The following is a 14,130-nucleotide window of genomic DNA, read 5'->3' as shown; positions in this document are numbered from 1 at the left end:
TCACAATTGATATAGGGACCAACCCTACCCGTCTCTGCGGGCACTGTGTGGCCTCCAATTGATTTGATTGCTCTACAGTTTAATTGGGACTATTTACCGCAGCTGGCACTGTCATCTCGGTAGGGCGCAATGAAGAAGCCCAAGGTGGCAATGTGCATGTAATACTTTTGTCGACAGTTACATGAGAAGCTGACCTAACGGTCTCTTGTTGTGGAACATGAGCTTCAAGAACAGTACGGCCTTCCGGAATGAGCCATCGAAAGGCCCAATACCTGGTAATGTCTATCGAGATACCCAATAAGGGATATCTCAGGTCATACAGTTTATTGGTGAGACTTATATTATCTTGGCAGCTGCACAGCCTACGTAGCAAACATGCAATTAATAGTTTGCTACCCGGTGGTACCTCATGGAATATCACTCGGCTAATTGACTTGTCCCAAATCGCAAATTGATTGATTGATTGATAATTAATTTGGGTGTCTCAAGTCGCAGTAAGAGTCTCTACAGTCTATAAAAATGAATTAGTTTATGCATTAATTTTACACACAAATTCTTTGGTGTGAAATGAATCGTAGGAAATGTGCTATCTGTGGCCCGCCAAAAAACTGGCGGAAATGAATCAATTTTTGGTGTAGAAACGAATCATTAAACGAATCATAAGGTGCGCTTCTTACTTTTATTTAAACTTTATCCATAGCTGCCCCGCGAGCCCTGTACCCGCAGTCGTGCCCGGGCATCCTCTCTCGACACTTTTCCTCATACTTTATTGCACACTATTGCGCTTGTAGCAGTGTTCCTGGCTCGTCCATCTAATGTATCTAGTGATGGTATTGTTTCATTCAAATTTTATCACATTTTCACGAGATACCATGCATAGAGAAGCTGAAATTATCATATAAATCTCTTTGTAATACGCTACACCGTACTTAAAACAAAAACTATCCTAATCTCACTAACAATTCCTACAAATATTTCTCTTGCGCATACATTCTTGATAGAAGAAAACCCAATAACTTCATGAGTCGGACCAATGTCCCCATAATCACTAAAAGACACCACCCATAGCCACCATTCTGATGTCTATTTAAATCTAATCACTGTTCCTGAAGAGCGCGATAGGGCCCCCGGTCAACCCTCCCTCTGGGGTCTTCTTGGCTCGGGGTAATTGTGGCAAAATCTCGCTGACCCAGCCGATGATCTGTGGTGCCTGGAATGAGAGTTTCATTCCGGTTGCGGTGGCCTCCATTCTTGAGTTGGCGCTCGAGTTCTCAGTTTTGAGATTTGCGCTAAAATTAGGAGATCAGTATATAATTGAACAATTATTTGACCATATCTAGTTAGATAAATCTCTGGTCCTACCTTGCTTTTGCGCCCCAAGGGCCATATCTAACAGACATGTTTGTGTCTGATGCAGATGCTTTCATGAATTCATCTGCATGGGCTTCTCCACATGCGATCTTGGTGGTGTTAGACAATGTATAATGGCGCGTAGTGAAGGGGAAGAGCTACCTCAATTTCAGTATTTGCAGCAACAATGAATGCAGTTGGGTATGTTGGAAAAAGCCCATATTCTGCCAACGCTTCGTCGTTCCTTGCGGCTAGCATGGCCTGAATTTGGACTGCGCCAGGACTAAGTCTAGAAGCGTAGGAGCAACATCAGCACTGAAATACAAACAATCCATAGAAGCGGCGTGATCCTTACTTGGTTGTTTGTGGAGTGTCAATTTCATAGTCATGGAAAAGCTCGCTGTGAAGCCTGGTAGGAGTTAATAATTGCTTTCCGCCAGCTAGTGCGGTGAGTCTTACCAAGGTCTAGAGATTCGAACCATCATGGCCGAACTATATTCCGTCAGTCCATCGCCGTTGTTTCACCTTGAGATGATGATAAGGGATATATCAATGTCACTTACAATGTACCCTTGATCTTCGAACTCGCCATTTCATGATGGAACGATCTGTTTTCAAGGCACGGAGACGTGGTGCGGTTAGCCAGACGTACACAATCCCGATATGAGTCACCCGAGGGATACAGACTGGCTGGATTTAGAGTATGCAGAGCTGACTGACGCCCCGCCGAAGAAGCCGCCATACTTCATGTTGACTTTGGCACTCATTGATTTAGCTTCTGTCGAAGTCGAATCACTTTTGGCCTCATGTTCGAATGAGATTGTGGTCCATGGATCAGGCTTCTTGTTAGATCTAGTTGATGATCCATTGAGAAGGTTCTTATTCTCTTCACTCTGAGCCTCCGTAGCATCGACAAGGGTATATTCCTCCCCCTTCTTGTTGACCGCGAGGTGGGCGCTGATATCTCTACCAACTGACTCGCTGCTCTCCTTCAGACGATCTTCTAGTATGCTGATCTGTGATTTGATGCTCCTTAGCCTTGCTTGAATTGAGTTGTTGATCCCTCTCCCGGAAGATAGTTTCAATGCTTTCATCTTTACATCTCCCTGAGCTGTGCCGGCCTTGATCATTGCGTCAAGAGTTATGACGGCATTCTTATACTTCTCTTCTGCGGCAGAAATAGCTGTGGCGTTGTCCGGTGTCTCTTCCTTAGCTTTCTTGAGCTCCCCTTCGGCAATGTAGACATTAAGGTATGTGTCCTTCGAGTATTGCGCTGTTTCCGGTGTCTCAGCTGGTTCACCTTTTTCTTCGGGGTTGGTTTTGGTGTCATTCCACTACAAATAATTAGCTAAAGCAAGATGAACACCTAGATGAACTGTCCGCTACATACGTCCTTAAAACCCTCATATGCCGCAAGAAGAAGGTTTAGGCGATCAATCTCTCGCTGTAGAACTGCAGGCGAGACTGGGTTATTCTCAACCCAGGCCTCTGCCTTCTCTTTGCACAGCGTAGCCCTATTACTTTAATCAGAAGTAGAAAAATGCTTGATTCCCAATAGATGCGTACCAGTGCTGAGGCTCAAGTCTGACTTGGGCCCATTGAGTACCGTCGACAAGATCCAAGATGTTGGACGCTCTTACGGCTTCCTAATATATTTCATTAATTATATATCTTATCGTTGGAAGAACGAGAGATCATACCTTGCTCGCCTCAATACGTGCCATGACAGTCGAGATGTCCACAACAGCTAGTTCAATCGCTCAGTAATTACTCTTATATATATGCGTAGGAAAGCGTAGGGAATCTCACCAAAATTATGATCGACAAGAATCTTGTCACCATTGACAACCCAATCCATCCAGCGGGCTTGAAGTTCGTATCTGGCCTACCTCCTATATTAGAATTTGCACGAAATGGGCGCGTGATCTTGAGAGTCATACCATTCTCATCCGGGACGTTCTCTTTTCCATTTCTTCCGCCGTCATATCATCAGGGTTTGTCTCCATTTCCGCTACCAAGGTATCAGCTTTGCAAATTACCAATTTCGGAACAGCTTAGAATTACCAGCATTTTTGTCTTGAATTGCGTCCCACTTTGCCTGAGCAGCGGTGAAAAGTGCTTGTTTTTCCACATAAATATCAACAGGAGTCTTTGTCGGCATACCCGGGAGCGGTTTTCGGAGGTATCTCATTGCAGCACCATACTTGGTGGGTGGCTTATCGTCTTGGTCTGTTCAGATATTAGAGTCGAGATCTGTGAGATTTGACTGCTAAATACTGGAAACGTTAATTACTAACCTTTGTTAATTAGGGACAGCGTAAGCTCTGTTTCGCTCGGAACGAGGTAGTCGAGTGCTGCAAGGTAACTTCGGGACACGCTTTTCCCGGTTGGTCCCAACTGTACTAACAGTCATTATGGAGTTACATTATTAACATTGGGAGAGATTGATGTCTACCATCATAGTGTCGAGAGGGATCATGGAATCCACAAGCCTGGCCTCATTGACACGGATCTTGTGGAGCTCGCCACTACTCGGCTTTGCAGAGGGCACATATCTATAGCCACATTAGTCGGTTTGAAGGGATAAACAATATCTTGAGAGTCTGTATTCTCACGCTTTGCCGGGCCTGGTATCGATGATCTGGCCGGGCATGGAAATTGTGACAAATTGCTCAAAGGCACAAGGAAGCGAGGCAATGATGGCTCCTCTAATGGTCTGAGCAACCTTATCGAATTGCTGCGCGGTATCATTGCCGGTCACCTTAACAGCTGAGGCTGTTTTTGCTGGCGTCGTTGCGTCTGTGGTTGCGGTAGACATTGAAGAGTTGGGTTATAACTATCTGAATTTGTATATCTTGGAATTGGATTGAGAAATGTTGTGGTGAGTGATGAAGGTTCGAAGGGTATGGTAAAGGGCGGGATAAACCTGCTCTTAAATACCCTTTGTTGTCAATGATATCATTGGCATTGACCTGTATGAGAGTTTTCCGCTCAGAGCAAGACTCCCGGCGTGATGATGTCCGGGCCTTCAGCTTCCCGTGAAATTAGAGGTTTGTCCAACACTTTCCACATGCTGAGACATTAGAAAGAGGTTTATCGCGTATTGAGCTCTCCATCAGGCGTTTGTGGATAGTCTGAAGATCTAGAGCATCCGTACTGGATCTCAATTGAGCTGAAGTTCATATTGTGGCTTATATGAAATCGTGTTGTATCCTGTATGACAGGTTTTCCATCAGGCCATCAGAATGATCCAAACTCCAAACGCCACGGCTGAAAACGAACACAAAAGACCTCATGTTACTGCGAATTTCAGCTAATTCATACTTGGGAATGTGTTTCATTAGTTACCTAGACGAATTTTTTAGACGCCACAAAGCTTTATCCCATCTAATATACAACCGATATATATGTCTCGGAAATGAGACATTTTGGAGCTGTTTGGTTGGTCGGTCGTGCAAATCAACAGGGATTAAGACAGGGTAGTGTCGCGCTAGTGAACGCTTAGCTAGAATTATGGACTCGTGTCACCATGTCGGACCTATACTGTGTCCTGGTGGGTAAATATTCGGCTGAAAATACGCCACCCGGATCAATAGGCAGCTTTAACGGACATGGGATATCGTTACTGATTCGTTAGCTTATCTTTTGTGCTTCGAAACGCCACAACTGCCTCATGAAGAGGTCACAATGGTAGCACGCATGCAGGCACAGTAATGGATTCGGAATACTACTGGGTTTAAGCGAACGACGTACTGGCGAGAATAAAAAGTCTTTCCCTTTTGGTAGGGAGGACACCGATCTTTCTTTACCAAAAGGGACAGACTTGTTTTTCTCGCTAGCTAGTAGGGCTGAGGAATAAGAAATAAAACGCGCATAGCCCCATTGGGAGGTGCTTATGTTAGGGTTCAGGTCGTTATTGCAAATATTGTCCAGCCGAAAAGCTAGAAACGGATTACTTAAACGATGCGCATGGTCGTTGATTGGTTGATTCAAAAGCTTTGCGCATTTCATCGATCTCTAAAACCGTTTTCGATGAAAGTGCGAAACAATAAAAAGGAACGATGGGAGGGATGGCATTGTGCAAACCTTCTTTGCCTAGGGCAACAATTAACGCCTAAACCTGCTTTAGGACTCCTACCTCTTATTTGAAGGTACTTTGATAGTAGCCGCATCCATATGCATGTATCTGGAGATATTTGACGTAGTCACGGGGTAACACAGAGTCGGGTGCTGAAGAAACGTCTATTAGCTATTTTTTTAACATTAGTTCTATCCGTTTGTTGCTTCTGTAAAGAAGGCAACTCCGTGAAAGCTGAAGCTGAAGCTTTCGTCGGTAGTTTCGTTTCGTTAATGCTTATTACTTCTATTTCTTCTGATTCGCTACCCTGGAAGAACCCGTGCCTTGAAAGCTTGGGAGCCATCTGCCCTCGTGGGGCTATCTGGTACTAATGATAGTAGCACATTGTCTCAATTCTAATGTAGGAGATTAAGATTACGGCTGTATATAATTATTTAAAAAGATTTGATCAAGCGGGGAAATCATACTCAGACCATTCTCGTCCATGGAGTATTCCCCGAATATAATAATAACACCATTGTGTAAGATCATGCTTGGATATCGTGGGAATTTCGTTCTACGCAGTTATCCGGCGCCGCCGAGTATGAGATTGTTTTATATGTTTCAATTTATGATCACCTGTTGATCTGCCTTGGAGGAGGATAGGTTCGCAGTGAAGACAACAGCATATCCCCCGGTGAGTATGAGGCATTATTCATGATGGACAAAGCTTGGGCCAAGCCCTGAGTAGAGTGTTGCTAAAGAAGGTACGACCTGTCCATAATATAATTTCTGAATCGGTGTATGGGTTAATGCGGGCTGATATCTGGTGACCCGGTACTTGAAGGGCTTCGCGGCGCTAGCGTACGCGTGGTCCAATTCCGCCGTTGTACGAAATCCAGACAGTTACTCTCGGTTATGGAGGATTGACTTACTGGACTGGTTCTTCCTGTAGGTAAAGAACCAACCAGGATAAGATACTTATTATATTCCCTCTACCCCTTCAATGTTTCGCTGCCTAGTGGATACTAGATATATCATGTGGTTCTTTATATTCTGATATCCATTTATCCCCGTTTGTGGCGCCGGATTAAGGGGGAGTAAAGTCTTCTATTTAAGAGCCTTTTCAGCAGCCATTGAGTCTCTGTATCAGTTTAGAAGCGGCAGGTATATGATTAGCTGGAAGGTTGACACAGACTTGTACTTGGAGGTGCGGCAATCTTTGCCGTTCAAGACACCATCCTCACCATATGCACGCACAGAGCTGCTGGAAAGCAAAAGAACCTCCCTCCACAGTCGACACGACCGCTGCTTCCATCGCTCGGCGAAAGATCCATTGATTGATATCTTCAGAATTAAATAATTTCGGCCTCCAAAGGGATAAATATGCACATCCGGTGTTGTGTTTCTTCATATATGTACTTGAATGAATTGATGATGAATGTGTCGGTGATAGAAGACTGTGGGCGAGGAACAACGTTACGTTGGCCAAGGATCCATTTATGTCGCCGCTGAATAATATGCCAAGAGGAGCTCAGCTTTGTGATACGTTATACATTCTTCACAGCCAGCCGTACGGCTAGCTACGTGTCTACACTTATACATTAGATTTCTGTGCTCTGTACAAAAGGAAAAGATAGGTAAATATGTAAACGTATCCTGATCTCCGTCTTTACAACAGGGCCAAACTATGTGTTTACATTAAATTGTCGAGTGAGATTTCATGATGCGCATGAATCAACAGATCCGAAATCTGGCCTAGCTGTAACAAGTGAACATGGATCATTTTTACTACTACGCGTTATGGACTCGCGTTGTTTAACGGCCCTTCATTGTAACAAATGCCACTATACCGAATATTTGCTTTATCGAACTGGCTCGACAGCTCTTTTCCCCGTAATAAAATTGATAGGAATGTCCTGCTATATCGAATTACAAGACGTATGGGATGGGAATAGAATGGCCTTGAACATATCGACGCGTACATCTATAGAATTATCGCCCAGAAAATCCGCCACATAACACTGACAGACGTCAGTTTGTTATTATGGGGATGAGAATCAAAGAACCGCAAAAAGTTCACTGGGTGGTACCCAGGAACCATTGTTCAACCCCTCACCTGCTAAAGTGAGATTTTCGAACATCTGCGCCTATAAGATCGAGATAAAGTTCGAATTCGATCCTGACCCTTCAATAATCAAGGTCGGAATGTACGGTTGGCCCTGCAGACAAATGCTCAAAAAACAATTTCATTTCTCTTCAAAACCTATATATATATAAACAAAAAACAAAAACAAATCCTATATATATATATATATATGAGATGATAACCCCATGCTTTTTCGGTGATTTGTTACCTACGGTGATTTCGAGAATCAAAACGCGTACGAACGGCCACGGGAGCGTCGCGAACATAGTCAATGATTCGTTGCCTGATTGGAATGAAATTGGGGTCCTGATGATTAGTAAATTTGGTTATATCTGAATGATCCCTATCAATCGCCAGCTGGTCGTGTCTTTTCTCGTCCGGCCCGGAGTATGTTGCCGACTCTTTGTTCACCATCAGGACAGGGGGTCCTCCCCTTCTCCAAACCCCAGGTTCGACCTACAAATTCGATATCATCAGCAGGAGCCACGAGAGAGTTGACATCTATCCTCGGGGGATCTTACCATAACAACCGTTTTTGTTGGCTGTGTTTCATAGACTGACACGATCTGGGTATCGCTGAAGGAGAAGCTTAAGTATCTACAATACTCTTGATGAAGTTCATTGAGTGTTCTCGACCGTGGTGCTAGATCTTCCACCAGTCTCGCGTTTGGTTGGCCTTTCACCATTGATCTCAATGTGTCGATCTGGAGGCCTCTATTTGGGGTACCAAAGAAAATCATTGCATAGGAAGACATGAATACTTGTCTTTGTTGTAGCAACTCTGATCGATAACCCTTGATGAGTGCCTGTGGAGGTTAGACATGGTACAAACTGGACGCAAGGCTGGCTATCTGTTATGCATCGGCAGTATATAGAATGCTTACATGCTTAATCACAATTCCCCCTAAGCTATGGCCGATGAATATGATGGGTCTTTGTTTCTCCTGAATAAGACAAAATAATATTAAAGGCTGTCCTATCTTCAGAGATCTAGATAGGACTTTGGTTATACCTCTTCATGGGATCTCGAAGTCGCTACAACCTCCAGCAATCGGGTGGAAAAGTCATCAATGCCAGAGATTGATAGATTTCGGTGTAGAGTCGAATCGTAACCATAGGTCAGAATTCTCGCCGTCGGCACATGCTCCGGAAGAAAGTCTCGCAACCACATTGTATTCTCGCCGCGCGACTTCCATGAACCGAAAGCATGGCCAGCAAGCCCGGTCACTGCGATGATACTGTCCAAGTTCAGTTGTTAACATTGCTCCCCAAGATTGTGGAATCGGTAGGCACACTCCACTATGGGTTGATCAGCAGGATTATTCAAAGGCGTCAACCCATGAAAATGAGAATCAAATGCTAGAGTATGAGGCCGTCCTTTTAGACTTACGACAAAGTTACCCCCATTGTGAAGGGCATTTGGGGTCTCGTCAAGGGTGATTGTTGCAACATTTTGCTTATTTGTGTAGCCGTCTTTGTTTCTGTACTCGTATGTACATGTAGGAACTGGCGCGAAGGACCATCTGGTGATATATTTTCCTGCTGACAATTTTGGGAACGTCTTGGAAAGCCAGGCCTCGATGTCATGGAGAAAGTCATCTTCGGTAATTGCGCTGGGTATCCCATAAACCCGTAAAGTGATATTGCTCAGAACCATATCTAGGTCGAGTCCGTTATTGGATCCGTTATTGGATTAAGTGAGGAAGAGATGAAAATTGAGACAAAAGCTTTGAGTGCCAAAGTTGAATATTAGGTCTGCAAATAAATAGTGGAAATTAATATTGCTTATAAGTTATTACTACACTGTCGTATCGTATCGTATCGTATCGTTGGGTTTATGGAGGCTAACAATAGTCCTTATAAAGATAGGGCATTTTGGATCATGATTATCACAAAAGGGCTATGAATAGCTTTCGAGTTCTAGCACCCCACGTAGCAACTATTATAAGCGATGCTTTTCGTCACACGCTGTATCCACCTGCGGGATTTGCTTTTTGTTCAGTCTCGAGTGAGACATATACTCGTAATTTTTTGACGTTTCCGGACTGAACTGGGTCTGCATATGGGCGAAAATCGTGCATAACAACCATATTTTGGTGGTATGCAGACCCAGTCCAGTCCGGAAACGCCAAAAAATTACGAGTACCTGTGCTTAACCAACAATCGATAAGCTTATGCCTCTAGAAGCTTATATTAACCTCCTTTGGCGTTGATACAGGGTCTCATAGCATGCTCGCCCCACGTACGCTAGTTTTTGTCATCTGCACCTAACCGCGCGTTTATCTAACAGCATTGACAAGGTATTGATTAGTTACAATTGGACAAACGCCTTCCAAGCCTTCCCTCGGCGTGTGAGACATCTTGCGAAATCTCTCTCATGCATTAGCGCGATCTATTCAGGAAGTGATTGACTGAAATAAGGACCCTGTCGTTTCCTCACCCAAACTTCGAGATCACATGATATTTATGCATGAGAGGGGTTTCGCAAAATTTCACACACCCAAGGGATAGGATCCCATGAGCTTCACGTGAAATACGCGAGTAAGAGGGATATTCGGGCGGTGTGGGAAATTAGAAAGCATCTACGTGCGTGAAGCCGATCACGGATCAGCGTTGTGGTGAACAGGGATTCGTCGGCGCCTAGCAAGTTGCCATATCCCTTAGTCTGGCAATGCTGACCACCCTATAATAGAGGAATGAAATTTGTATGGGAGATCTATTATTTGATAAGAGAGATAACAAGATCTGTTAGTAAAGCCACAGAAGAATTTGCTTTTTCTAAGGGGGTCAGCATTTTTTGCCAGACGAAGGGATAGACGACCTCCCTAGCCACTCGGACACCCCCCTCACTCGGACAGTCAATCATGATTGGTTGAAAAGAGGTACTGAAGCCACTTAAAACGTTGATCTTTTCTTTTCTACGTTAACTGGCCGAGTGAGGGGGGTGTCCGAATGGCCCGGGAGGTCGTCTATACCTAGAGTCGACCGTGAAGCCGGTCGCCTGGCGACAGCGCTAAAGCCTGAATTCCAGAGAAAAGTACTGAAAACTAGATAACCGAATGTTGGCGCACAATAGATATATTGAAGGAAATCCATTAATACCTGTTTCCTTTTGTATTGCAGCGAAGAAAAAGAGAACACTGCCTAATATTTCAGGAAATCGCGTAGATAACATGCACTACCAAAATGACGCTACGAACCTTTAAAATTGCAAGCATTCCACTAGGGAGGTTTCGCAAAGTAGAAAGACCAGCGCTCTAGGCCTAGAAACATTGATATGTGAAGATCGGTGGTTAGATTTCCTGGTCTGGCTCGAGCTTTCGGCTGGAGCCAAGGTCTCGAGCTCACGCGCCCATTGGCCGGCTCGACTTGAGCCGGCTTGTCCAAGAAAGTGGGGCAAAATTTGTATTATTGGTCCATTTACGAGCGGGTATTTCATCAAACACGTTTCTTCTCATAAATTGAGCTACCAGTTGATACTGGAGGAAAAACATTGTTAAACCTGACCCTATAAACGAGTGAGATCCTGTGAAGCGGGGCGAATCAGAGATTATGAACACCAATAGAGGAGTTTTGCTGGGAAGTATGCATTATCGCCGACATTCGCAAGTAGGCTAGATTGAATTAGGGGCGCGATAAAATAAAAATGATGTTTTGCTACAAGTCCAAACCACATGATCTCCTGTGTCGTGCCCAGCCAACGTTTCTTGGCGCCAAGGTTCGTACCTCACGCAGGTTCTTCGTACTTGCCGGATTTTTAAGTGTAGGACGGAACTACAACGACCTCAGCGCCACAACGGCGCAACGTAATGCAATGAAGCCCAACTCAACGAAGCCCAACGCAATTAATTCAATTTATTCTGCTTAATAATTATTATTACCAATATACGGGTATTTTCCTCTAGCGAAACCCATGATTATGAATGATACTTTCTCGGCGTCGAGGTGTTATATCAGATGCACCCATCGTTGAGGACGTTGAGGTTGCAAATCTAACGCTTGCAACTCACCCTTCCTTGTACTTCCGTCCTACACTTAAAAATTCGGCAAGTAGTGAGTGCACACCCATTTATTGGCCAATCAGAAGAAGGCTGGACACGAGACAGCATGATCTCATTTCAATCTACTGAGGTATACTAGTGTAATGAGTGACATCAACAATATCGACAAGATCACACTCTAGTGTGGATTGTGATTGAAACTATAGCTAGACCAATAAGAACATTTGTTTACAATAGAGCAGTTTTACCACGAAGTTCGCACTATAATTTGTGTTTGTTTCTACATAAGCTCACTTTTGTAACGGGTTAGAATAAAATATGGAGATAATTCAAATTATAAATTGCACTATGTGACGCGCTTACTGTTTTCTTTTGAAGCCGTATTAACTAGATATCAAATTATTGATGAATTGATTGTGCGTTTTAAACTAGTAAAATGGACGCTCATAGCAGATAAGACGGACATGTTGCCCATTTGATCGCTGCGTTCACGCCTTCCGTAGCAGTTCGCTTATGACTGTGAGTTGGAAGTGTGGCGGGTATCGCGGTGATGAGAACCATCGTCCTTCCTCGAAAGCCAGGTAGGCTGGCTCCGGTACATATGTGAATAGCGATGCGTTGGTGTTTTGAAGAGCTATGCTATTGATAAACTAGACCACTGTACATGAGGCGAGATAGAAAATACCCTTTAGTTGTCGATACGACACGCGGGAGTAGCAGTCATTGAGACTTTTGCTAATATATCTCAACAGCTGCGATATATATATATGGGTAGAGCCGGCCAGGAGTGGACTTATACTGCTTAAAGGTGACAGAGTGACAAAGAGCAGATTAGTTTATCAATCAGTAATTCAGTGTACAAGGTTGGGATAGAGATTAGTTTGGCCGATGTCGGGAACGATAATGGCGGCACGAGAGAGGAGGGAGGGATGAATACTAGGAAGAAGAACTGAGAGAAATGAGACTAGGGTGGGGCGGACTGAGAGACAGCATATAGATAGCAAGCATAGGGACGAGTACGGGCGGGAAGAACAAATTGCTGGGAGGAAAATACTGTAAGAAACACGGGGATCGCGCTGGTTTATTGTAATTTCGTGATTGTTATTTTGTGAGAGGTGGAAGGGGTTAATAGAAGGTTCTAGGGTTTGGTGTTATATTTCCATACATGTAGCCGTAAGGCTGCATGTAATTAATATAATGAATTAAACAAAAAAGGAAGGGGGAAGATGTCGGGGACGCATCATGCAATATCACTCGGTTTGTACCCAATACCCGCGGAGTTGCATAGCAGTGTATCTTTATTTGACTCTTAATTTATATCTTGGAATTCGAATCCGGTTGGACCTCAAAAGGGAGGTCTTTGTTTAGTTAGCGGTGAACGGAAAGTCGATCCTCTCATCCTGGAGACTCTTATTAGCCAAACAAATCCTGAAAACTAGGATACATACCCTTCTGAATGTACTCTGGTAAAAAATACCGTTCAAGCAGGTCCGTCGAGAGAGGAGTTCGACTGAACCTCTCAACCAAAGCTAGCGAGTGATACACCGCGACTCACGCGGCCAAAATCCGAGTGATACACGATGAGTTATCTTGGCGCTGGGAATCTTGGGTTAGGGCTACCGTGAAGTTCTTAAAATCCTGCCTGGCGTAACCTCTGTTATAAACCCTAGGAAAAGAGAGGGCTCTACGCGGTATGAATCTGGCGTCAGGGACCACTTGAGTTGCCGTATGACTTTACAGGGCATAATATATTGTGGTATGTGCCTGCGCTGATTGCAATACTCTACCACGCATGATGCATATTAATCCAGCTGGGCACTACCACCTCCGGTACTATTTGTCCGGCGCCTCATGAACACCCATCGATACCCAAACCCTCGCCAGTCCCTTCCTGGTGTCCAAATGCTTCCGCACCTATGCCTCGGCCCGGCTGTATAGCCATATCGCGATCGACGATTTTGCGAGCCCGCTGCTAGACACGCTCGGGAACCAAAGGATAGCGGGACTGGTTCGAACGCTGAGCTTGCACGACCGCCCCATCGAGATTCACCTACACGCATAGGACGACTGGACGGAGAAGGAGCTGGAGGGCTGAGCCAAGCTGGAGCTCAAGAGCGATTGCGCATATGTATGCGAGGGTGGAGCGTCTCGAGTATGTTAATTTCCACCTTACCAGGTCCCTGAGCTAGTGATAATGCGGTGCCTCTGTTTTCTATCTTGTATTTAGGTGACGGGAGCTGAGGAACACCGCATTAATGATATTAAAGCTCTACCACGCCAGGAAACGCATCCTTTGATGCATTATCGACGCATTACCCATACAAAACGGTGTTGGGTAATGCATCCCTTGATGCATTTACTGTCAAGGGCTCTGTTGAGCGGTGTGCATGATGCTCATCGCGACGACTTTCTTTACCACTTTCCATAGCAATTTCCCCACGATTTCACCGCTATTAAATTGGCAATTGCGCGTAGGTGCGGCGGACCTATCTACCGTCGATCCCATGGCCATCTCCGGTGATAGTAGTGAACGCTGTTGGTAAAATCGTTGGTAAAGTCGTTGGTAAAGTCGT

At 44.6% G+C, this 14,130-nt stretch overlaps 2 protein-coding genes across 2 annotated transcripts; both read right to left on the bottom strand.

The window, feature by feature from the left end:
* Positions 1-1,093: 1,093 nt before the first annotated feature.
* On the bottom strand, positions 1,094-4,168 carry H6S33_012719 (uncharacterized protein; the record flags this gene model as incomplete). Its single annotated transcript, XM_044844149.1, has 16 exons — positions 1,094-1,289; positions 1,363-1,460; positions 1,513-1,639; positions 1,706-1,759; positions 1,810-1,842; positions 1,914-1,958; positions 2,071-2,684; positions 2,741-2,864; positions 2,917-2,996; positions 3,051-3,097; positions 3,160-3,235; positions 3,291-3,361; positions 3,415-3,579; positions 3,648-3,747; positions 3,806-3,905; positions 3,966-4,168. The coding sequence occupies 16 exons, from the start codon at positions 4,166-4,168 to the stop codon at positions 1,094-1,096; spliced, it is 2,133 nt and encodes a 710-aa protein (XP_044694428.1).
* Positions 4,169-8,562: 4,394 nt separating this feature from the next.
* On the bottom strand, positions 8,563-9,008 carry H6S33_012718 (uncharacterized protein; the record flags this gene model as incomplete). The annotated part of the gene is made up of 2 exons (XM_044844610.1): positions 8,563-8,794; positions 8,947-9,008. The coding sequence occupies 2 exons, from the start codon at positions 9,006-9,008 to the stop codon at positions 8,563-8,565; spliced, it is 294 nt and encodes a 97-aa protein (XP_044694427.1).
* Positions 9,009-14,130: the final 5,122 nt, after the last annotated feature.

The sequence above is a fragment of the Morchella sextelata genome (genome assembly GCF_020137385.1).
Source record: "Morchella sextelata strain SCLS chromosome Unknown scls_9, whole genome shotgun sequence".
Lineage (NCBI taxonomy): Eukaryota > Fungi > Ascomycota > Pezizomycetes > Pezizales > Morchellaceae > Morchella > Morchella sextelata.
Note: the sequence above shows the minus strand (reverse complement) of the source record. Positions and strands in the feature narration are given on the sequence as shown.